This window comes from Passer domesticus, chromosome 24, assembly GCF_036417665.1.
Source record: "Passer domesticus isolate bPasDom1 chromosome 24, bPasDom1.hap1, whole genome shotgun sequence".
Classification (NCBI taxonomy): domain Eukaryota; kingdom Metazoa; phylum Chordata; class Aves; order Passeriformes; family Passeridae; genus Passer; species Passer domesticus.
The window spans coordinates 6,869,069-6,894,333 of record NC_087497.1 but is presented as its reverse complement, the minus strand read 5'-3'; the positions used below and the strand labels follow the sequence as shown (position 1 = coordinate 6,894,333).

Below are 25,265 nucleotides of genomic sequence, written 5' to 3'. Positions count from 1 at the left end.
TAGAACAAAGAATTGTTTAATCGCTTAACCCTTTCTCTTCCAGGGACCAGAGAAACAAGATTTCTGCTCCTTCTAATGAGGGCAGTAAGGCTCGTGTGTTACCTCTACAACTGCAGGGGCAAAGTTACGAGATGATCGTCTTTAGTACTCAAAAAAGCGAGAAGCAATGGTCACTGCAACACTAAGAGAATCCTAGAGTCTCCTAACGGAGAGCCCATTGCTAGAATACAAAAATAAAGGAGGCATCCCTGCATATCCCAGGCTAGAAAGAGTTAACCAGAAAGAGCAGGAAGAAGCTTTCCCAAAGAGGGGGTTGAAGTAAACAGCAGAGGTCAATAAAGCAACATCTTCTCCTGACTTCCCCAGCATGTTTTTTTTCCTTCACCAATAAATACAAATTCCTTGTTAACAAGCGACAAGCAGGTAATCTGCCCACAGCAAGGGGAAAAGGGGCTAGAGGCAGAAAGATTTTTCTCTCCCCTTCTCTCCTATTATTATTAATCTTCTTTTTTTTTTTTTTTAACCAAAGCAGCCATTAAAAACAGCAACCCACTGCAGAGGCAGGGAATCTGGTTGCTTTCACACTGCAACTGGCAGGTAAAAGAGCTGCACTGTCTCACAAGGGTAAAAAAAACCCAAAAAATAGCTGCCACAGCAAAAGGTGAATGGGGAGGGAGAGGTCTGTTCTCTTCAGAGCTTTCCATCTCAGTCTCTCAGTTTAAAAATCAAAGTCTGCAGACGTTGTCTACTGAAAGCTGAAAAAAAAGTTTGAGTGGGAGGAGAAGGAAAGGAAAAAAAAAAAAAGAAGAGGACACGTCTAGTAGGAAGCCTTAAGCAAAAAAAGGAAAGGGCAGACCATGTCAGAAAGCCACCCAAGTGAGGAGAATTTTCTGCTGCCTCTGGGTTTGGAAGAGCTGCAAACGCCGGGGGTGCACCTGGCCGTGCCCACAGCCAGGTGAGCTCAACAGTCACAGGTGCTGACAACAAACCCAGCTGCCCCAGGAGCTGAGGGACACCTGGCCCAGGTGAGCTCTGCTGACCCTGCCCCGCAGCCGGGCAGGGCACGGGGCTGCTCCCCGCGGGGCTCCCGAGCTCCACCCTGGGCCAGAGCAGCAGTGCCTGGGGCACCCCGGCCCCCAGCCCTCCCTCGGCAGGAGCTGCAGCCTCGGGGAGGTGCTGCCAGCTGCCCTGTGTCGCTGCTCAAGCCCAGGATTGTTCTGGAAGGCAGAGGCAGCCCTGGCTCGGCAGCTGCGCTCAGCAGCGCCTGGCAGCCAGGGAGGAAAGGGAGGCCTCTCATCTTTCCACGGCAGCAACAGGAAGACCAGGGATTGCACCACATGGAAGAACAGCACACACACATGCGCACACGCTCCCAGACACACACCTCACACCCCTGGGACCAAGGCTAACGTGGTCAGGCCTTCGGCAGGAAGAGACACGAGACAGCGCAGAGCGGTTCAGATCTCCAGGGGCTCTTTGGTCTTAGTTGATAGTCCTAGAAAAAACAACCTCCAGAGGTGGTTGTAGCACAGCTGTGTAAGATCTGTGGGGTATTAAGTGTTTGGCAACTGCAAGAGGGGAAAACAGGGCTGGGTGTTACAGGAGGGGGAGGAATGGAAGTACAGTGCTGTGTTTCCAGGTGTGCTCTGGCTGTGCAGCCAGCCAGGGCGTGGGGAGTGGGGAGAGGAAGGAGGGTTCCTGAGAGGACCACGAATCCGTCTGATGTTACACCAACAAAGAGGCAGGGAAGGCCCACTTTGGCCAAGACAGAGCAGCTGGCTGCACAAAAACGCTGCTTCTGACAACCCCAGACTGTAGCTGTATCACTCACACGGTGACAACAGCCTCAGCTCCTGCACAGGTGACACGGAGAGGAGAAAGCCAACACAGCCACACACCTTGGGCAATGCAGAGGTGCTGTCACCTGCCCTTTTCCTCAGCAGCTTTAGCTACACAAGTCCTGGGCCTCTGATCCAGCCTGTGCCCATTGCTGTCACCTCCCTGCCCGGGCTCAGGGACCACAGGAGGGACTATCAGAACTGGGCAAGCTCGTTCTGCCCCGTGGGGCTGCACACACCCAGTGCCCTCACTGACCCCTCAGCTACCACAGGGGCACAAGACAGGCAACCTCCAGTCCTCAATACAGCACAGCTACATCTGCTGACGTGTCTGAGATGGAAGCCAGGAGAAAGATGTTATGGGACAAAACAGGTGTTTCATGGCCAACAACCATAAACTGGGGGCCTCTAGACAGGCTGGTAGCACAGTCAAGCTTTCAAAGTCACTGCAGTAAATTCATTCCATAACCCCTGCCCTAGGTTTGTATTTTATTCAGGAATTTAACATCCCCCCTGCAATGCAGGCAACAGCCCCTGTACCAGATCATACAGCAGCTCTGGAAAAATAATCACCAGTTACACTGCTCACAGACAACTCAAAGACCCCTGTTGGGACTAAATTCCACTAAAGGCAAACCCCGGACTGCACTGCCATGGAAGAGGAGGAGGAGGAGGAGGTGGTGGTTTAGAGACGGCCGCTCCTGCCCCTGCCAGCTTGTCCTACCCTGTGCATAGTGCGAAACAGTGCAGTCATTCACCAGAGAAAGTTCAGGACCAAGGAAACTCGGTTCCCTTTCAGCCAAACATTTAGAGGAAGGAGAGGCAGTTCTGTTTTAGCTGGGCCGGCACTGGACCTGCCCCTCCGAGCTGTCTTCATCATCTGAGCCTCCAGCCCCGCCGCTGGTCAGTCCTGTGATCCTGTAGCCCATGTTGAGCAGCATCACCTCCAGCGGGTCGGCGTTCATCCGCCGCTGGTTGGCTTGGGAAGCACCTTCCATGTCCACCACCACGCGCCCGTTGAGGGTCTCACTCTGCAAGACACGGGGACAGCACTCAGCAGCAAGGAGGGGCTGCTGCTGCTGCTGCTGCCTGGGAGCTCCCAGAGGGAGAAGCCAGCCAGGGCGGCTCTGGCTGCAGCTCTTACCTCCGGCCTGGGGTTCCAGAGCCGCACGACCGGGTCGATGCCGCTGGTGGCCAGGAAGCAGTAGCTGGGATGAGGCTGCAGACAGTTCACAATGGACTCGTCTCCCTGCAGCACACGCACCAGGTTGGTGGTTTCCTTCTCCCAGATGAAGAAGGAGCCGTCGTCCGAGCCGCTGACGATGTACTGGGCGTTGCTAGGGCAGAGGAGCAGAGCCTGGGGTCACGCTCCAGAACCAGGCTCCAGCAGGCTGAGAACCTCACAGGCTTCTATCACCAGCAGGCTGACACCCCTCACACTGGCACATCCAGATAAAGCTCCCCGTGCTGGCTCCCTGCATCCCCAGGAGCCCTGTTTTCAATCCCAAATGCATCTCTGAACTGCTAGCCCAACCAGCTCCTCTGTGATCTGCTCCTCATCAGCTGCTCATGCAGCAGCGTGGGAGGAGGGCTCCTGTCAGCTCATCCCCACCCTCCAAACCAGTGTCCGTGTCATTTCACGAACACTAACGTGGGGCTACACGTGAGGCTTCCACAGAACAGCTGCTCACAGCTGTCCTGCACCCCTGCCACCAGCTGCCAGCATACCTGCCAAAGAAATTGGCCTCCTTGATGTCCGTGGTGGTGTTGCAGTGGCCGCAGTACCGGAATTTGTAGTCGTAGCTGCGCTCCCTCAGCACCATCTCATCCTCAGAGATGGAGTCCTTGCGGCCCGTGGCTCGCAGCCGGATGGGGCCACCCCCCTTCTTGTCTTCAGCTGCAAGGACAACACATTTCCCTCAGCACCACCGGGGGAGTTCTAAGCAAAACACACCCCAGGAGACCCCAGCAGCCTGAGAGAAGAGTTAAGGACGATTCCAGCAGGAAGCAGGGCTCAGAGCATGAGCTTCCTTCCTTCCAGATTATCTCCTGGCTACATCAGACTCCTTTTATCACGCTCTCACTCAAGAGCAAACCAGGAGCAGGCACAGGGAAAGAACAGGCTCAGGCCAGTTTTTGTGCACAGCAACAATCAATCTCTCTCTGAAGTTGGAGCTTTACTTCAGAGGGGCAGTTTAAGGAGGAAAGTCCTTGTGTGCTCATTAGATTTCAGCGTAACCTTGGAGAAGGCCAGGAGCAGCAGCACTCACCGTTATCACTCTTGGAGAAGAGGGCAGCATTGATGTCCCTGTCTAGTGCATCGCAGGCACTGCTGTGTGCTTGTTCTGGAAACTTCCCCTTAAAGTCATCCAGACACTCCAGTGCTTCTGCCACGTACTTGAGTTCAAAGAGGCAGCGGGCGAGGCGGAAATGGGCCTTCAGGTGGCATGGATTTAGGGATATGGCCTTCAAGCAGTCCCTCAGGGCATCGTAATGGTCGCCATCCCTGAGGAGAGCAGAGCGGAGCATTAGCCAGCCCAAGCAGCAACAGCAAACATTTTCCACTGCTGTTTCCCAGCCCTCGTTTCACTCCACAGCTTGCTGTTTCCAGCTCTGCACACAATCCCACACCCCAGGAGCTCACTAACAGCGTTTGCTGTGACTCGGGGGCACCACCTGACCCAGCCCAGCCTCCCCAGGGCCTCAGCAGACGCCCACAGGCAGCTCTGGGATGTGACCACAGCAGGCTGCCCCGCCAGCCCTGACCTGCCATTTTAAATCCGAGAGAGCAGAGCTCCCTGCTGCAGCACATTTCGGGAAGTCCTTTGAAGATGGAGGATGCAGCAGCCCTCTGGGCAGGAGCAGAGCCCTCCCGTGCCAGGCGGGCTCCCTGTCACAGCTCAATCGTGCCCCTGTGTGGACACACGGCACAGCTCCCGCCAGCAGCTCAGGACTCCCCCACAAAGGGACAGACAGTAAATGCAGCAGGAACCTTCCCTCACCTTCGCAGGAAAACACGGTGGAGTTTTAGAAGTGAGTGTTAGGGCAGAAGGACCGTTCTGGTGTCTGGACCCTGTCAGTACAGCCCGAGTTCCCTGAGCTCAGGGCAGGCAGTGAGGCTGTCTGGCTGTGCCCTGGAAGCAGCAGGGATTTGTTGAGCTCAGGCTGGCAGGGCAGACACACCTGGGGCTCCAGCACTGAGCCCCAACGGCACAGACACCACAAGCTGCCTGAACAAGGCTCCATTTGATGGCTAATAATAGCAATAATAATAATAATAATGTTAATGTTTCATATCTGTAACCTGTATGCCCCACTGTGACTCCCCCATCCCTGGAAGTGTCCAAGGCCAGGCTGGACAGGGCTTGGAGCAACCTGGGGGAGTGGAAGGGAATAGAATGAGCTGGGCTTTAAGGCCCCTTCCAACCCAAACCATTCCAGGATTCTGAGCACAGCACCTACCAACGTCCAAAACACTCCCAAGGTGAATTCACAGAGCAACAATTTCAGATCATGTGAAACCTCTGTCAGGGAACCACGGGAAGGCTCAGGTTGGAAGGGACAACTGCAGGTCATGCAGGACACCTTCCCTGGTCAGGACTGTGTCCAGTTTTTGAGTATCTCCAGTAAAGGAGACTCCACGCCCTCTGTGTCCAGCCTGTCCCAGTGCTGTGTCACCCCCACAGCAAAGAAGCTCCTCCTCATGCACGGGTGGAACAGGGAAGAGGTGCCCCAGTGTCTGGGCTTGGGAAGGGGAGCTCCAAATCTTGCAGGAGATGTTTGCAAACCATTCACCCTGCAGCCCCCTCGTGTCCAGGTGGGCAGTGCCACTCCCCAGCACAGCCCAGCCCAGATCTGCAGCAGAACAGGGCTCTGCAGGGCTGCCTTTGCATTCAGGACAAGCAGCTACAGGCCATTGTTACTCACAGAAAGTGGGAATGCAAGTTACCTGTTAGGATGACAGACAGGTGTCACACAGTTACTTGCACACCTGACTGGGCTTTTAAACTGCTTTACCACCCTCAAACATCCTTCAAGCTCAACCACCAGCACTGGCAGCCCAACAGACTGGTGTGAAAATGGACATGGTGGGATGGAAAGCAGGCTCTGACTTCTCCCTTTGTTACAGCATTGACTCAGCTTGTGCAAAACCAGGAATCAGCTCAGTACTGCCAACGTGGACTGCTGAAAGCCAACCCAGAGGGGGATGCAGCTGGCTTTTAGGAGCAAAATTTCAAAGGACAGCCTTAAAAATGCTGGAAAATATGAGCAGCATCTTAAGGGAGATGAACAAGGGGAGGTTAGGAAATTACAGACCTTCCTTTTCTCTTGCTCTGTTATTCAGAAAATGAGGCCAAAGCAGAACCTGCAGGGTTCTGAGGGTGGCCTGTACCTGTTCCTGCTCCAGACATCAAGAACTCCTCAGAGACACGTGGTGGTTCAGCCGGGGTCACTGTCTGCCTCTCCCCCTGCTCAGTGACACCCCGGCCACCTTCCCCTTTCCTGCACCTGGAAGGTATCAGCTCAGTGCTACTTAAATCCTACCCCCTGCATGCCACAGAAACCCACTGTGTGTATGTTTTCCACATCTTCCTGCTACCCAAAACTGTGGCAGAGCAGTAGCTGACACACTGAAAGGTTCAGATGTGCCAACACCCTTCGGGAAAAACGATTCCTATAAGAAAAATGTCATTCATGAGATCAGCACTCAGCTTCTGTGTTCCATCCCTTAATCCCAACCTATTGTTCTTCTCCTTCTGAACACTGAGGTCTTTTTGAGGCAGCTCCCAAATCTCTGCTATTGCAAAACAGCCAGTAGGCCAGTTACCAACAGTCACAACAACTGCTGGCTGCTCTTTATCTTGGCAAGAAGAGAGCAGAACTCATACTGGGGATTTCAGCAGGGAGAGGAGAAGGATATCCTCACAAAGCAAATGGAGATGAAGGACCACAGCTATTTTAAATATGTTAATGGCAAGTCATGGTACTCAGTCTTACTCTGCTCAAGGGGACAGGCACTAAAATAACTCAGCTGTATCTTGCAGATGCAGCTCTGGCCACTGGTCAGAGCAGCCATTACCTGCTGCAGAGGCTGACAGGGTGTTTTGCAACCAGCAGGGCAGAATCCTCTCCAGGCTGCGAGGATCTGCCACCTCCCCAGACCCCTCCCAGAGGTTTGTTTCCAGTCAGAGGAGTGTGGTTCACTGGGGTAACACAGGAACCACCAGGTCTGACTGTCTGCAGAGTGAGGTTCTTGGATAAAGCAGCAACCAAAGCCACCCCAGCAGCCCTGAAACAACCTCCTGTCATGGGATGTTATAAAGCACAGCCACCATTACGTCATGTGTTGACAGCAGATTTAAGAGCCCTTCTTTAATGCAAATCAGAACCACCCAAAGAAACACAGACACCCTTGGAGACATCCAGAATGCTGTGAATCAGATGTGAATTTTGGGTTGCTTTTCAAACAGGAAAGGATCAGGATTTCACACAGCCCATCAGCAGGTAGAACAATGGCTGCTTACCAGCTGTGCCTCCCCAGAATTTGTGCAGCACAGACTGCTGGGCCAGCCCTTTGTGCCAGAGGTGCTTCAGTGTGATATCCCCAGCCCCGCCTGGCAGAGGGACACCAGCCCGTGACCAAGGTGGCCCTTGGGAGCCCCCTGCAGTGACACTGGCCCTTACCACTTGCGCTTCATGTAGGCAGCAGCTCTGTTCCCGTAGAGCATGGCGTTGTTGGGGGCCTTCTGCACAGCTTTGCTGTACAGCTGGATGGCCTGTGTCCACAGCTGGCAGGCAAAGGCCTCGTTGGCTTGCTGCTTGATCCTCTCCAGGTACGGGGGCAACTCCACCTGGGGGCTGCAGGGGAACAAGGGAGCAGCACAGGTAAGTTGTACATCCTCTGCTCCAGCTCAGTCTGCAGTGCTTAGCTCCAGCTTAGCTAATGTTTGCTGAACTTCCTAATAAAAGATTCAGAAAAAGGCAGAAGGCACTCTGGACCCGAAGAACTTTAAGAGGAAAGTTTGGTTTTGACCACAGAATCCCAGAATAGTCTGGGCTGGAAGAGACTTTAAAGCCCATCCAGTTCCACCCCTGTCATGGGCAGGGACACTCCCACTACCCCAGGGTGCTCCAAAAACCCCATCCAACCTGGCCTTGGACACTTCCAGGGCAGCCAGAGCTTCTCTGGGCACCCCGTGCCAGGCCCCCACCCTCTGGCAGCCTCACTACATCAGTGTGACCATCATTTGTCTGTTTCCAATTTTTCTTCATCTACAGAGACACACTCCAAATTGAGCAGTGGGTATTTTAAGCCCCAGACTTCACCAATAGGTCTTTGTTTCGACTGCATAAACAACGTTTCCAGTGCTCTTTCAGCAAGGCACAACAATGCACACGCAGAAGCATCTGAGCTCACCAGGCCCATGCTCTGCAGCCCAAAATTCCAGCCCCGTTCCTGCTGCCGTGGTGGAGGGGCCACCTAGAGGAGAGGAGCTGAAACAGTCCCCAAAGTGACTCTGAGGAACCCAGATTACCCATATATGGTATTAAATAAGTGTCTTGACTTTGAACCAAGTCTCATCAGCTGGAGGAAAAACAGCCACCAAGATGTGCTGCTGCTCCTTCACCCCAAATGCATTTTGTTTTAAAGAAAGAAATCAGCAGGAGCAATAGAAGAGGCTCCATCCAGTCCTAGCTCCCATGCTAGGAATGGCAGTAGTGTTCCAGTGTTGTCACAGGACAATTCTGGCCACTTCAGTTCAGTCTGCAGCAGGAAAGTGCCCAGAAAATGGCAGAGGGAAGCAAGGTTCCTTCACCTGCCACCATCAACACACAGTTCCTGCAGGCCAGGAAGCAACCACCACTCAGGACACTTTGCTTCCAGGCCTGAAAAATCATTGCTTAGTTTTGTCCACCTTAATTCATCTTAAGATGCCCTTGCCTGGTCTGACTCCTGTTCACAGCCTGGTCTGACTCCTGTTCACAGCCCACGAGAGGCCAACACAGCCCCAGGGACAGAGGCACTTGGCAAACCAGGAGCAGGGCAAGGGATCTGCAGTTCCCACCTTTCTGGCAGCACCTCACCCTGTGAGAGGCAGAGGACAAAGGCGTGGAAGGCCCCAGGAGGGGCAGCTGTGCCCTCACCTCACGTGTGCCCGTCCCTCGGCCAGGCGGAAGCCGTTGCTGTGCAGATGGATCCCATTGGACACTCCATTGGTAGAGGTTTTTCCATTCTGCACTTCTGAGGGTTAGAAGAAGAGATACACAACCATGCTAAGTATCAATGTAGTTATACAAACTCAGGGTTTATTTTACAGCAGGGCCAACCCAACATGACAGCCCCATTCAGAGCAGAAACAAAACTTCCATGATTCCACCTGCTCCAAACTTGGATTAGATTTGTCCTCATATTTACAAATCTCTGCAGTGTCCTTTGCAATACAATTCTAGATTAGAAAACCAGACACACACAGAACCAAGTGCTAAAGGAATTACCTTTGACTGATTTCAGGCCATGGTTAGAGTATCATGGAATCCTGGAATGGTCAGGGAAGATACCAGGGCCTCAAGCACTGAACAGTCTGCTTAATCCTTGAGCACACTCAACTCAATCCTTCAGGCACTCTCAATTCACACATCCCCCTCTCCACAGGTCACTTCTGCCCTCATGTTTTGTCTCACTGCAGAAGGATTTTGGCACCAGGCTATGAACTGCACTGCAGAAGCAGCCCAGCAACACCCACAGCCTGCTGCAGTCTCCTCCTGCACCCTGAAAATGAATTGTGCAGTACAGAACTCCCCTGTGCTGCGTGCTCCCTTTGTGCCAGCATCACACTTACCCCCTGAAGTGTGGCACTTCTTTGGGAGGAGAAAAGTGTATGGCCGCTGTTTGTATGTCAGATCAAACAAATAGACCTGAGGAAAGCAAAAAGAGCATGAGACAAGCCTGCAAAGCAGAGATGCTCAAGTCAGAAATAAAAGAGGGCTCAGTAGGTACACAGTTCCCTGTTTGTGTTTGCTATTTCCAATTTTCTCACTGGGAATGTTTTTTGTAGGTGGACACACAAGGGATGGCAGCAGCAATTGGGTGTGCCCCAGTCCAGCCCAGTTCAGAGAGAACAACACTGAGAAACAGGAACCTGCAGAGTTTAAAAGATGACCTGACCACTGACCAACCTGCTTAGAAAGCTTCATATTTCAATTAGGCAACTAAGGTATTTCAATTACCACCACGATAATGAAGAAACCGAACGCCTATTGACAGAAAAGAGGCAAGACACTGAGGAAAAGTCTCCGTAAAATGAAACCAGTATTCCCAAGAAACTCCCAGGGCAGCTCTGTGAAATCCTAATTTCCAGCTGAGCTGGGACAGGAATGGACAGCCCAGGCCAGGCCCACAGCTCACCCTCTCCTAAAGGGAGCGAGTGCACATGTGAGAAAGAGCTGGAGAGGACAAGCACAGTGCAACCTGCCCACAAGCAAAGGTCCTGTCTAATCCACGCTGATTAATGCTGTCAGAGGATTTTCTCATTCCACTGATAGGCTTTACAAAAGATCCATGAATAACACCCAGAGCTTAAAATTAAAGCAATCAATATTCCAGGTGAAGGCCTTTGCTTCTCCAAGTTCCTTATTCACTACATTCTATTACAGAAGCAGTTTGATGTTTCAAGAATGAGTTATGAAATCCTTTCTAGGTCAACAAAGGTCAGTTCCAGAACTGGTTTTGTTTATTTTCTTTCCCCTCTTCCAGAGAGTGAAATGTGAATTGGAAAACCACAACAGAACGTGGTTTAACTTTGATCAGTGACAGCGTAACAAACATATCCCTAATCCCAAGTATTTAGTCTGAATTAATCAGAAAGCAGTTTGAAATCAATCACACCACCCACAGAGAAGTTGCTGTAGCTGTTTTCAATAGCACACAACCATGCCCAGTGCCCCAGTGTGAGGCTTTCCTGCCTCCTCACCTGCTCCCCTCCCATGTTGACCAGGAGCTCGGTGCCATCGGGGCTGAAGGTGACGTACGTGGCCACCAGGACCCTCAGCCGGTTGTTGTAGTCTGGGAGCTTCACTGGCAGGTGCCCTGTGCAGAGGACAAGTCCACAATTATTGGCTTAACTCTCAATGTTGTCTTTGTCCTACCCAGCTGCTCCCTTTTACAGGAGCAGAGCCATGGAGCACAAGCACCTCCGGGATTTTCCATTTCCTGCTGTTCCCCTTCCACGAGGAACCAGAGCAGGCACAGGTGCCTTTCCACAGCTTCTGGCTACTGAGGCCCCATCCCTGCAAGTGTCCAAGGCCTGGCTGGATGGGCCTTGGAGCAACCTGCTCTACTGGAAGGTGTCCCTGCCCATGGCATGGGGTGGAACAAGGTGTGTTTTAAGGTCCCTTCCAACCCAAACCATTCTATGATTCCATGATTCCAATTTTGCACAGCCACCCCACATGAAGACAAGAATCAGCACTGCCTTGTTAACAATGAGCCTCCAGAACCCAGCAAATCTCAGTTTTGGGGATTCACTGGGATTTGGCTTTTGTGATTTGTGGCCATCTGCAAATACCTCCATCCTCAAGCCCCTAATTAGGTTTCCTTAATAAAGCCCTCAGCACAAGGAAACCAAAGCTCCTAAATATTCAGCTCACACACAGGTTCTGTTCTTCAGACAGCAGATGTGTTGCATGACCAATTCAGGGGACCTGAGGAATCCTCTAGTGGGAATCATCAGGAGCAGGACTGTCAGAACTGGTCTGCTGAACATGCTGGTCTGAGATATTGTAAAAAAAAAAAAAGCCAAACATTTTGGGGTGAAAGATAGTAAATAATGAGCACTGGAAAAAATGTCATCTAGATTGCTCAGATACTGCATCACTGATTCTTTATCTGCAGGATGAGGACAAGTCACTTCTGTGCCAAAAAGATTTTGCATGGCAGCTTTGCTGGGACCAGCTCCAGGAAAGCCTATAGAGCCCAGCTTATACCCAATCCTCCACTTTCCAGCAGGAGTGACAAAAACACATTCATGCTGGACAAAAAGCAGCAAGGCTGGCTCACCTCCCCAGTGAAGCAACCTGCAATTCCATGGAACATCCCACGGAAGAGATGCCCTGGGCAGGGGTTGGTGTGTGACAGGCAGAGCTCTTTGTGCAGGCAGTGAAGCCCCCCAGTGCCACCCAGTGCCCCCAGTGCCCATACCTGCCACGTAGTACTGAGCTGCCCCGTCCGGGAGGGGCTTCTGCCGGTCACAGAACGTGTGCACCCCAGCTGAGGGACTCTGCTTCATGCTTTTCCTACCAGAGACAGAACAGCCTTATGACAACCACGGCCTCATCTACACTGGCTTTTCCTGCCCACCCACGAGGACACGGCCTGCTGCCCACACAGCCATGGGGGGACCAGCCTCACACCACCCCGGGGAACTCAACCAAAAGACTTTGGGTGACAGAAAAAACAGAGTGAAACTCCCCACAAAGAGGCGAGTGCTGGATCCCTGCAAGCCCCTCTCCCCAGCAGAGCCCTGAGCAGATGCCTGCAGAGGAGTGTGCCCCAGGAGGCAGGTGAGGCAGGGGCTGTTACCTGTGGTTGTGGATCATGCGGATGTCGTAGAGCCGCACGAAGGGCCCGCTGGCCCCCACGGCCAGGTAATTGTTGTCCTGGGGGTTCACTGTCAGGCACTTGGCCTCCACCAGCTGCCCACAGTACTCGGTCAGGTCTATCAGGACCTCGGAACGTTTGCTGTTCTCCCGCAGGTCGTACTGCCTGCAAAGGGGTGGCAGTGAGGCACACAGATCACAGGGGAACAGAAGCAGCAGGAAGAGATTCGTGCAGCGTCCTGAGCTGGGACAACACTCACTGGGCCTCAGTACCAGGATAATCATTAAAAGCAGATGCATAATGTGCACAGATTTATTCAAGTTCCAAATTAAACTCCCAAGTCATGGCCTGTTCCTTTCCTGGCCTCCCTTTCCACCAGTGAGGAAAATGGAGGAGCTAAGGAGAGTATTCATGACTCTACAAGATAAATCTTTCCAGTTTTAGGAAAGGCAGAGATGAGCTTAAGCTGTTTAGTACAGAGACAGCCTCTCTTCAGGTCTGTGCACAGCACACATTGTGATGGCTCCCAAAACCAAAGCAGCTGGAACTCTGTACCTGATTAAGCCATCCTCTGCTGCACTCCAGAAGGTGTTTGGCCACATGGGAGCCGTGGCAATCCGCTTCACTCTGTTGGTGTGATCTCCAAACATGTGCACAGTCTCCTTGACAGTCAGGTCATGGACGTGCACCTTGGAATCTGCAGCTCCCGTGATGAGGATCCGATCCCCCGAGTGCGGCAAGAACTGCGGGAGAGGGGTTGGACACTCAGCCTGGAGAAACACTGGGGCTGCTCCCAGGGACACCCTGCCAGCCACAGAGCAGGGATTCTGCTTCAGGAAAGGGGCTAACCCATGTTATTCCCCATTACACAGGTCGGTGTGCACACTCAAGAGTCCCCAGCTGCAGCAGGACACAAGAGTGTCTTCATCACACACCCCACTTTGCTACAACCATTTCCTTCCAATTCACTGAGAATAACCCTGGGATTGCATAAACTAAGTGCAACATTAGATTTAATCCTTTCCCCCTTAATTAGAAATATTAAAATTTTTTTTTGGGGGGGGGGAGGGAAACTTTGCAAGAAAATGTTTCCTAGCAAGGATCTATCCTTTTACTGCTCAGTTGCTGTTTCTGTTAGCTGCTCATTCCTTCCAAGCACATACCTTGACAGAGAAGATGTTTGCAGTGTGTCCTGTGTGCATAGAAAGGAGTTTCTTGTGGTGCAGAGGATCCCACACAATGGTATGCTGGTCATCAGAGCCAGAGGCCAGTAAGCTAAAAGGAACAGGAGACAAATATGCACCATGAATTCTTCTGTTCCACACCGTGCCCAGGCCTGTGGAGCTGTTTGACCACAGACATCCATTAAGTTAATTCAGCCCTAACCAGCCCATTTCCTCTCCTCCCTCAGCTCCCTGTTCTTGCTGCTCACCGTGCACCCATCCCTCCAGCCAGGTCTAGGAGCTAAAGCAGACCAAAAGCAATCCCACAGAAACACAGCTGACTGAAGCAGCTCACCCGCATCGCAAAGGGAAAACAGGAGTGTTGGCTCAGCAGCAAAATGCAGGGCCTCCACCCTCCCTGCCACCCTGGCTGTGTTAGCTGCTCCACATCAGCTCTGAAGCCTGGCCAAGGCACTCATTCCCAGGCTCCAGAGGTGCCCAGGCAGTCCCAGGGCTCATGGCGTGAACCACAAACTGCTTTTAAAGTCATTGCAAGGTGCTCTTGGCCTTGTCCATCCATCTGCATCTGCACCAAAGGAATCTGACATCTGCAACTCTCAGCTCTTTTAAACTTAGATTTCTTCATAGCCATTCTCTTTCAAACACATGAAATTTTCACTGGTAAATAATTCTGAAGAGTATCAGAGGGCAGACTTTGGATGTTGTAAGAGGCACGTGCAGAAAAAATACCCACTCTTCCTCCAATCCACTCATTTCTCACACAGAAACTCTTCATTCCACTTGGTTACTGGAAGTTGCTCTTTCGTGTCCCTCTAAAATTGCAGAGGGGTGAATTCTCTACCTCCTTCCCTTGGATATCTGTCCCCCAGCAGCAGCTTTTAACAGCATGGTGAAGGGGGTGGGGAAATGTCACCACCAGCTGGGCAAATCCTAAAGATCCATTATAATCCATAATACCACTTAAGAGAAGAGAAGCAGCCTTCTATCTCCACTTCTTAGTCTGACCATTTCCCTTCTGAACTCACTAAAGGGGCATTTCTAATAATATCCAGATATATTTAACAAAATAAAGCCTCTTTTGAAGCGTGAGCTTTACTACAGCTCAAAATTTGAGCTTGAGCTCCACTTTACTAGAAATGGGAAGCAGCTGCTTATGATAACATGACCTAGATCCTGCTCTTGGGAAAACCTGGGGTTATGGCTTTGCTGATTCCCCAAATGAAGCCACATACTTACTCTCCTTTTTCATTCCATTCCAGACAGTTGACACACCCAGAGTGACCCTGAGGGAAGGAGGCAAGGGAAGATGGCATTAGTCAAACTTCAGATGTATCAAACAGAGCTGTCCTAAGACAAGGACACAGTGAGCACCTCACAAATAACTTCTTCCAATAAAAGCAGGGTTTTTTTTATTCCAACGCTGCAAAGAACTCCACACACTTGGTAGATAGGCACATCCAGAAAAGACAGACATGCTAGAGCAGTTGGGGTAGAAAAGGCAAAATGAAACAAATAGAAAAAGGTAGTGTTGAATAAAATGGCAGTTTACTCTCAGGGGCTACAGCTGAAATCCTGCTGTACACACGGAAAGGTGACTTTGCTTCCAAAGCCCTTGGCTAGGCTGACAAATTACATGTACAGGCACTCTGGGAACACAGGGAAAATGCACTTTTGATAGCTCTGTTAGAAGCACCTTGCTGCTGGGTGACTCCATCATCCATCTTCATCCACATTAACCAATGACTGCACCAGAAGTGGGGGAGTGTTGAGCAGCATTTGATGTGGGAGATGTGACTAAAAAGGGGGCAAAATAATCCTTTTCTCCCCCAAACCAAGATTATTAGAGGTTGGCTCGGTTGGGTGGAGCAGGGTGTTGATAATGCCAAGGTTGTGGGTTTGACCAAGACTTCAACAATCCCTGTGGGTCCCTTCCAACTCAGAATATTCTGCATAATCTTAAAATATTTTCTGTGGTATGTCAGAGTGCACTACAATTCCTTAGGCATCCCATTAGAGCTGAGCACGTTGAACAGCTGACAGTTGTCTTCTTCAGGCACCAGTGCTGAGATTAGGTGGTGCCCACTCTGTTAAAGGCTCTCCTGAAGGTGCAGCAGGCAGTGCAGAAAGCTCATGCCAGCTCTCACTGAGCTACTCCTGGCTCTACTGCAGTTTGGGGGACCACGAAATCAGTGCTGACCGGCCAGAAGGTGCACTCCAAGGAGCTGGTTTGCCCCTGGACACTCACCTGCAGCTCAGCCTCCAGCCCCAGGCGGCGGATGAAGGGGTCGGTGACGTGGTAGTGGCGCTCGAAGCCCAGCGCTCCCCTCTCCTGCAGGAGCAAAAGGCACCAACTGAGCACGGCAAAAAAACACCCCTCCTGCCCCTCCAGAGAACATTCTTCAAGGTTAAAAATCACACCAGCTACTGGGGGGTCCACAGGTCCTGTACTGTTGTAGGGAGTCACAGAATCCCAGAATGGTTTGGGTTGGAAGGGACCCCAAAGCCCACCCAGTGCCACCCCTGCCATGGCAGGGACACCTTCCACTGTCCCAGCTGCTCCCAGCCCTGTCCAGCCTGGCCTTGGGCACTGCCAGGGATCCAGGGGCAGCCACAGCTGCTCTGGGCACCCTGTGCCAGGGCCTCACCACCCTCACAGAAAATTTCTTCCCAATATCCCATCTAACCCTGTCCTCCTTCAGCTCAAGGCCATTCCCCCTTGTCCCATCACTACACATCCTTGTGACAATTCCCTTTCCAGCCTTCCCATCCTCTGAACATCTCCAAGTGGGCAGATCTTAATCTTTGCCCCTGACCTGATTTAAAATGCTGTGTAACTCAGTGCCAGGCTCCAGCTGGGGAGCCAAAACCAGCTCTGGGAGGCCCACACTGAGGCAGAGTGAGCTGACCCCACCTGGGGCCTGAACCACAAGATATGGAAGAACCTGGGAATGCCTGCTGTTATCCCTTGGCAAGGATTTCAGCAGAACCTCCATCCTGAGCACAGCAGCACTGGAGCAGAGCTGCCCAGGAGCACTGTGCCATTGCAGAGCCTGTCCCCAGGCAGCAGCAGCACGGGGTGAAGGGCTGCAGTGGAGCTGGCCTGCTGCCTTCAGGGCTGGGCAGGGAGCAGAGCTGCAGTGCACAGGCTGCTCCAGAGGGATGGCAGCAGCTGCCACAGAATGCGTCAGTACAAATGAAGGTGAAGGAAAGCAGGACAGTTGTTTCCCCTGTGATCTCACAGGGCTCACAGATGCATCAGCAGATGGCTCTGATGAAAGAAGGCCAACTGCAGAGGCAGGAATGAAGGAGAGAGAATGCCAGGCAGATTTTGGATGGAACATCTAAATGGAGATTCTTCCCTAGGACTTGACCCAGCTGTGGTCTCACTCATGCCACACTCATCAACTTAATCCTTTGTCATCAGCATTTAGAGATGGCAACACCAATGTCAAAATCACCCTGGTGGTGCCCAAAACACCACCCTGGTGGTGCCCAGAGCACATCAGCAGTCCCAGAGCAGAACAGAAGAGCTGAATTCCCTTCCCAGCCCAGTGTTCAGTAATGAACTCCACACACCAAAAGCTATTTGAAGACAAAATGGAGACAGACATAAAAGGATTGGAGGCAAAACAAACCAGGCTTTTTGTAGGAGCTTCCACGACAGACTTCAAACCCCTTGATGTGCTTCTGTGCAGAGCATTCCTAAAGCACTGCAAGGCCCAAGCAAGGTGCTGCAGGTATAAATCTGTGCTACTGCAGCCTCAGTGGCTTTGTGAGGGCTGTGGGGTAGGATACTGCTTTTCCTACAAGGAACTGCCTGACTTAGCAATCTTCCCAAGGTCACACGTCAAAGTCTGACAGAGCAGACAGCCCGAGACAGTCCCAGGCTAAGGCTCAAACCACACAACCAGCCCTTCCTTGTTAGGGCAGCAAAACAAATCTTTGCACATGGATTGAATTACAGGCTTTGGTACCAAACTGCAAAGTGAGCACTCGAGCTCCCAGTTCCTTATTCTGGCCACTCACAGATCCCTTTCCTGAATGCTGATTATCAGCAAAGCTGCAAATGATTTCAGGCCTCTGAGTCCCAGCAATAATTGCCTATTGTGTCTGCTGCAGCCAGTCCTTTCACGTTGATATTCCACCAAAGCAGCCATCAGATGACTGATCCCACCACTGCACAAATTTTTTTTCCCTACACAAAGGAAGCAACACAGCACTCTCTAAAGAAAAGGAGACAGAGAGGCTGTGACAGAGATCATTAGCTTTACTACAGTCAGAAATACCTCTGATGGCAAGATCACACGGGGAGAACACAGAAAGCAGAGAGGGAAGCTGGCTAAGGGCCTTTGAGGTGCCCAAACACCAGCAGCTCTATTTCTCTCTTCAACTCAGAAGGAACAGAGCTGCTGATGGCAAACCAGCCCAGGGAGAGGAACTGTGCTCCTGTCATGCCAGACTCCATCCCAGCTCTCCATTAGGGACAGTGACAGGTCCTGTGTGTTTGTTCTCCTAAGCTCCTTACAGGGCTTATCAATATGTAAGTAACAGAGACCTCGTTCCCAAGTCAAGGCAGCAGCAGGAGCTTTCCCCACTGCAGCTCTGACTCCCCTCTCTCCAGCCAACACAGTGAACAGGCTCACACCCACCTTGATCTGCCTGTGGATGATGTCCCTCGTGATGTTGGCTTTTGCCATCTTCTTGCAGTGGGGCAGACGAAGAGAAGCTGTGGGAAGAGCTGCTGTGCATCCAAGCATCCCAGCTGGGCCAGGACCGAGGGCGCTCACCAGTTACCTGCAGGACACGGCAGGGACACAGCAGGGACACCACAGTTAGCACCCACACTGTGCCATTACCTGCAGGACACGGCAGGGACACGGCAGGGACACGGCAGGGACACGGCAGGGACACCACAGTTAGCACTCACACTGTGCCATTACCTGCAGGACACGGCAGGGACACGGCAGGGACACCACAGTTAGCACCCACACTGTGCCATTACCTGCAGGACACGGCAGGGACACGGCAGGGACACGGCAGGGACACCACACGTTACATACACCACAGCACTCACACACACCAAGCTCCCAGAAGCAGCGGTGGCCAAGAGCTGGGAAGTTTGGAATAAAGGCTCCTGAAGAAACTCAGGGAAGGAACAATGGAAGAATGAATGTCTGACTCAAGGCCGTTCCCAGTTTGTGGAGAAATTCAGGATGAGCAGAATTCCAGGGGTATACCAGCCTGGAAAATCCCTGTTTCTATCCCAGCAGAGACCCTGGGAGCCCAGGGCAGTTTCCTATCCCAGGCTTCCCTCCCACCATCCATGTCCAATGTCATGTTTCCCAAACTCTACAACCAACAAAGGTTATACTGTGAATGAACACAGCATTGATGCTTTTGGCCACATCTTCTCTCTCATTTACTACACTGGATTATCAGCAAACAACCCTAAAATATCCAAAAGGGCACAAACATTCCTTGGAAATCAAACAGCCAACCACGAGGTCACAACTGAGCACCTAATTACCTCAGCAAGAGAAAAGAGGTGACCAGTTAAAACTGAATTTCCAGGAGAAATTAAGAGTTTTGTACACTCTTAATGGAGTTTAATGTACTAACCTAAATAACTGAAACCCCGTGGAATTGGCTACTTCTGCTAAAAAATATTCAAATTGCAGAGGGATGGTCCCAGCCCTGAGCTGGACAGGCTGCCTAGCAAAGGATCAGTCAGTCCCTGGGAAATGCTGCAATTCCCCCAGTTTCCATCCCACAGCCTGGCCCATTTAGGCATTCCTACAGTTCCCTTTAAAATAACAAAAAGAATAAAAATGCAATTTCAAACACCCATTTTGTCCTATGAAACCTCCTAGTTTAAAAACATTTCCAAGCAGAACAAGCCAAAATTTTCCTCTTCCAAATGAGGAAATGCTGATTCATTGAAACAAGAGCATTTCACAGAAACACTGCAACAAACAGGAGTCCTGGCAACCCTCATCTGATCCTCTGCTGCCACGGGAGGGCTTCCAGTGGCCCTCCTGTGCCACCCTGCCATGGCAGGGACACCTCCCACTGTCCCAGGCTGCTCCAAGCCCTGTCCAGCCTGGCCTGGGCACTGCCAGGGACGGGGCAGCCACAACAACAACTTGCCTCAGGAAGGGGAGGAGGCAGCAGCATCTGGGCACAAGGGCAGGTGCAGCTCTGAGAGGTTTCTGAGCTGCTTCCCCAAACTCCAGGAGAGAGACTGAGGAGCAGGAGCGTGCCCAGGGAAGGGAACAGAGCTGGGAAGGGGCTGGAGCCCCAGGAGGGGCTGAGGGAGCTGGGAAGGGGCTCAGCCTGGAGAAAAGGGGGATCAGGGGGGACCTTGTGGCTCTGCACAGCTCCTGCCAGGAGGGGACAGCTGGGGGGGTCAGGCTGTGCTCCAGGGAACAGGGACAGGAGGAGAGGGAACAGCCCCAGGCTGCTCCTGAGCCCATCCTCAAAAGACACAGGGACACCATCCCAGCACACCTCAAAAGACACAGGGACACCATCCCAGCACACCCCAAAAGGCACAGGGACCCCATCCCAGCACACCCCAAAAGGCACAGGGACCCCATCCCAGCACACCCCAAAAGACACAGGGACACCATCCCAGCACACCCCAAAAGGCACAGGGACCACATCCCAGCACACCCCAAAAGGCACAGGGACCCCATCCCAGCACACCTCAGTGCCTTCCACTCCTCTCAGAGCTTCCCTACAACATTCCCAGCCTCCCCTCCCCAAGCACCATCCAGCTTCCTCCTCTCCTTCCCTGCCAGGCAGATTTCTTGTCTCCCTCTCTGAGAGCAATTGGATTTGGCTCTTAGGACCCCCTGTGCCAGGCAGGCTGTCACCTCCCAAGTGACAAACACCCCACCGCTCTTTTGGGACTCTTTTTGTCACATTTCCTACCTCTAGTTATGGTTAATTTCTAATCAGCTCCTTTCTCTTCCAACAACACCAAACAACCTCAAGGACACACGTGGAAAAATGCATGTGCATGGAAGGATCCAGCTCTCCCATCTGCAGCCATAAATAACCCACACCAAGAGGCCAATTTAGAGCTAAATAAGTCACTGCAAAACCATTAATACCCCATAACCCCTCTGCATAAACAGAGAGAAAGAATATCCAAACCCACCACTCCTTAACAGACTGTTAAAAACTCTGCTTTTCAACAGAGACTCCTCTGTGCCAGCATCTTCTACCTTGTGGAACACCTTAACTTTACTTCTTAAAAAACACAGGTGAGGAAAATCACCCAGGAAATCAGACCTTGGGTAACAGGCTTGGATAAAACCCAGTCCAACAGGAATGCAGGAGCCTCAGGTCTCCCTTTCCAGGAAAGTGCTGGATTTGGGAACTGGTGCAGCAAAATGCTCAAAGGCCTCCCAGACCTGGTGCCTTTGCTGGGCCAAGAAGGCTCCAAGAGCCTTTCCTCCTTTCCCTTTGCTATTTTTTGTTGCTCAACAGGTATTCCACAACTACAACGGCTCTGGAAACCTTTAAATTACCACGGAATCACAGACAAAGGACCAAGAAGCCCAAATTCTCATTCCAGATCACACTTTGAGCATTAGCCACAACTGATCACATTCCCAGACTCCCACCCCCATGGATATGACAGTGACCTCATTCAAATATTAAATAAATAAAAAATAAACAAATAAATTTAAGTGTTCTTAACACTCAAGACTATTGACCCCACTACTGTATGGATAGATCCAGCCTCCACTTTCAAACTGACCCTGGAATAAAACAAAATCTCTCAAGATTTGTAGATCTACTGCAAAATATATATATAAAAAATCAGACAAAAATCAACTGTGCCTCCCAATTTCTCAGACACAAAGGTTTCCAAACATGAAGGCCCTCCAAAGAGTCTGTCACCACTAAAGGAACTGGAAATTCCTTGGAAACTTCCACCATGGAAACTGGTAAAGAATGTTCCTCTTTAGGCAAAACCACCGTGCAAATTCTGCTCTAACCCATTCTTGCAGCTTCTGGCTTTTAACTAACCCAGCACAACCAGCCCTGGTGGAATGAGGGATGAAGTCCCAGAGGGAGGGACAACTGAGGACAAACCTGCACTGCTGCTGCCAGGGCTGGCTCCAGGAGCAGCTCCACTTTGGCTGCAGCCAGAGACAACCCCAAGCCTCCTCTGCTCCAGGCCAGGCCTTGAACAGCCCAGGCTGTGGCAGGTGCTGCTGCCACTGCCACAAAACCTTCCCTGAGGTCCCTTCCAACCACCCCATTCCATGGCCCCGTGACCTCCTTGGGGTCATTTCTTGGATGACACCAGGGCACGTTCCTCTGTCACCCTTCAAGGACAACTTTCCCTCGTCCCTCACTGCTCCAAAGCTGCCTGGAACCCCTGGACAGGACTAAAAACCTGGGATCCAGGGAGTGCTGTCACCTCCTCAGGGACAGCCTCTCCTCAAAGCGCTGCCTGGGGCACACAGAGCATCAGCCCACCTGCAGCTCCTGCACCTGCAGCGCTGCCACGCAGAACTGCGGGGCACAAAGGGACCTTTCGCAACGCTGAAACCCACAGAAAAAATTGTCAAAAATTAACAGGGCACAGACTCCCCCGGGCTCCAGACTGGGCAGGCTCTGTTTACACTGACAGCCACTGAAAAGCCCCTTAAGCTCCTGGGAAAGTACACTTCCAAAGGGTACTCCAGGGCATGGAGAGGAACACTCACTGCGAGCCTGGAAACAAGACCTCGACACTGCTAACACAAATTTAACATCAATTTAACACCAATTTAACACCAATTTAACATGAAACGCTCCCAGCACAGCCTGGACGTGGGGGATTGCTCCTTTGCTGGACTGTATTTCCCTCTCCTGGGACCACCTGAGCACCTCCCGTGCACAGCAGCACAGTGGTGGGCTCTGCACAGGGGGCACAGCCCCAGCCTGGGCACCTGCACCCTTTGGGAAAGCTCCCTCTGCCCCAAGGAGCTCCACAGAGCAGCAGCACCCCAGAAACCAGCGCCTGCAAACAAGCAATCCCATTCCTAACTGCCCGCATGTGCCCAGGTGTCTCAGGCTCCAAACTCAAGGTCACTGGGAAAAAGCAGCACTCTGCACACCAGAGCCCCTGGACACAAGGCTGATCCCAAGGGAAGATTCCTCAGACCCTTCCCTTCAGCACCTACAAACTATTTCACCGCTCCAAACACCACCCAGAACCCGCCCTGAGAGGCTTCTTTATCCTCACAACTTACTTCCCTGCCCTTTCTACCTTGACTTTACGAGAGGTCACTGATCAAATTAAAATATACAAGTGTAGATAGGATTTTTTTTTTTAGGAAACCTGAAAAACCAAGAGGGGATGCCCTGGTTGGCAGCAGACACCTTGTCAAAAGAAGGTTTTTCTCCAGCTGAAGGAGCTGTCGGGAGCAGCAGCCCCCCAGGACAGATGGCTGGAGCAGGGAGCCAGGGGAAGGGGTGAGATGGGAGCCCAGGGCACTGCCAGGGAAACTGTGACACACTCGGGCCACACGCTGCTCGCAGCTCAGCCCTCCCACAAGCCTGCCTCACCCCTGCTGACACATCCAGGGGAAAAGGGGAGATGGCAGCAGCCCCAGCCCGCACAGGGAACGTCCCAGGCCACAGGGGCCAGGAGCTCCAGCAGGGAGCTGAACTGGCACAGGAGCAGAGGCTGAGCCCCTCTGCAGGGCACCCAGCAGGGCACGGAGCTCCCTGTGAAGGCTCGAACCAGGGGACAGCCAGCAGGGCAGGGTCACAGCAGCAAAGGGGACAGGAAAGCCAGGCCAGGGTGGGAGGGGAAAGCAAGGCAGCAAGCAGGAGCCGTACCTGGCAGGGGTGGCACCAGCGACAGTGCAGGGCTGGGGGAACAGGGGCTGGGAACAATGGGGGTGAGGGGCTGGGGTGGGAGGATGGACACAGGAGAGATCCTTAAAGTGAAGGGAAGGGGTGACACCCCAGGGGATGAGGGGACACCTGACAGAGCCTGGGGCGGGGGAATGTCAGGAAAGGGAGGTCGGGGGGCAGCTGAGAGGGGAGGGGACTGCAGGGCAGCTGCTGACAGGGAAGGGGCTACAGGGGCACAGCTGGCAGCACAGGAACTGCGGCGGGGAGAGAAAGGGACGGGGTGTGCCTGACCGGGGAGGGAACGGGGAAAGGGAGCCGGGGAAAGGGGCAGGGGAACGGGCACCGGGGGAAGGGAGCCGGGGGAAGGGGCACCGGGGGAAGAGAGCTGGGGAACGGGGGAACGGGCACCGGGGAAGGGAGCCGGGGAACGGGGCACCGGGGAACGGGCACCAGGGCCGGCTGGCGGACACGGGGCCGGGCGGGTGCAGCTGCCAGGGACGGGGGCACCGGGGGCGCGGGGCAGGGAAGGGGTCCGGGGGCGGGGGGCGCCTGTCAGGGCGGTGGGGCCCGCGCGGCCCGTTACCTGTCAGGCCTGCCGGGCGCGAGCGCGGCGGGCGGCGGCGGCGGCGAGGCGCCGTCCATGCGGGGCAGAGCGGGACGCAGAGCGGGACGCAGAGCGGGACGCAGCGCAGGGGCCGCGGCCGTGCCCCCCGGGCCTGGGGACCCCCGCCAGCTGTGCGGGGCCGCGCTGCGCCCCCCGCCGCCGCGCGCTGCGCATGCGCCACGCCAACTGCGCAACCGGCCCCCCCCGCGCCACGGGGCGCCACGCCCCGCGCAAACGGCGTAAATCCCGTTCGTGAATTCCGCCCCTTCCTGCCTGCCGCCGCGGCGGAACTGACAGCTCAGGGAGCAAATGGGAAGGGAGGAAACTGACAAGGAGAGATCCGCCAATCGCGGGGAGGGGGCGGGAGCGCGGCGGCGCGAACGGGCTGCTGGGAGATGTAGTCACGTAGGGGGAGTGATGGCCGCCGGAGCCCCTGACACAAACCTGCCCCAAACCTGCCCCAAACCTGCCCCAAACCTGCCCCAAACCTGCCCCAAACCTGCCCCAAACGTGCCGCCCAGAGCCCCCTGAGCGGCTCGGAGCGCTCCACGGCGGCCAGGATGGGGAAGGGCCTGCAGGGGAACCAGGAAGGTGCAGGCTGAGGTCATTCAGCTCGGCCAGCCTGCAGAACAGACAGCCCATGGTCCTGGGGAGATTCCGTCCCTCACGCACCACGGCAGGGACAGCTCCGCTGCACCAGGCTGCCCGAAGCTTTGTCCAGCCCGGCCGTGGGCACTGCCAAGGATGCACAGGCAGCCACAGCAGCTCTGGGCACCCTGAACCAGGGCCTCCCCGTGCACCCAAAAAAGGATTTCTTCCCTCCTGGTCCTTTCCAATATCTCTGGGAAACAAAAGTCACCAGGCCAGGTTCCTGATGTCAGTTTGCAGGAGGCACTTGGCACTGTCAAACCAGCCACAGCTGCCTGTGGGGGCACCTTGCATCTGGGAGGCATCCTGACCCTTTTGGAATTTCAGCAGATCCCACCGAAAAAAACCCAGATCACACACAAAAAAAAAAAAAAATCCCAGCAGATCCCACCAAAAAAGCCAACAATCACCCGGAAGAACCCCAGCAGGACACACAAAACCAACACCCCAAACCCCACAGGCTGCAGCCTCTGTCGTGCCAGCCGAGCCTGGAGCCAGCCTGGGGATTCTGCCCTTGAGCCCAGTTTTGA

At 53.2% G+C, this 25,265-nt stretch overlaps 1 protein-coding gene across 2 annotated transcripts; it reads right to left on the bottom strand.

The window, feature by feature from the left end:
• WDTC1 (WD and tetratricopeptide repeats 1) lies at positions 1–24,209 on the bottom strand. 2 transcript variants are annotated; one of them, XM_064398145.1, is made up of 16 exons: positions 24,067–24,209; positions 18,269–18,413; positions 15,865–15,948; positions 14,856–14,902; positions 13,599–13,710; positions 12,991–13,178; positions 12,418–12,600; positions 12,037–12,131; positions 10,811–10,926; positions 9,680–9,755; positions 8,985–9,081; positions 7,524–7,697; positions 4,109–4,344; positions 3,567–3,735; positions 2,983–3,175; positions 1–2,869 (listed from the first exon to the last, which is right to left on the bottom strand). In XM_064398145.1, exons 2-16 carry the CDS (start codon positions 18,374–18,376, stop codon positions 2,672–2,674), a joined length of 2,076 nt encoding a protein of 691 aa, XP_064254215.1. In that variant the 5' UTR covers positions 18,377–18,413; positions 24,067–24,209; the 3' UTR covers positions 1–2,671. The 2 variants fall into 2 exon arrangements, with proteins under 2 accessions (XP_064254215.1, XP_064254216.1); XM_064398146.1 differs by lacking the exon at positions 24,067–24,209 and adding an exon at positions 23,466–23,486.
• Positions 24,210–25,265: the final 1,056 nt, after the last annotated feature.

Coding starts and splice junctions, on each gene's coding strand:
- WDTC1 (XM_064398145.1), bottom strand. CDS start 18,376: ATGCTTGGATGCACAGCAGCTCTTCCCACAGCTTCTCTTCGTCTGCCC. Junction 12,132..12,417: donor CGCATGATCCACAACCACAG/GTAACAGCCCCT, acceptor TGTCTCTGGTAG/GAAAAGCATGAAGCAGAGTC. Junction 4,345..7,523: donor GCCTACATGAAGCGCAAGTG/GTAAGGGCCAGT, acceptor TGCTCTCCTCAG/GGATGGCGACCATTACGATG.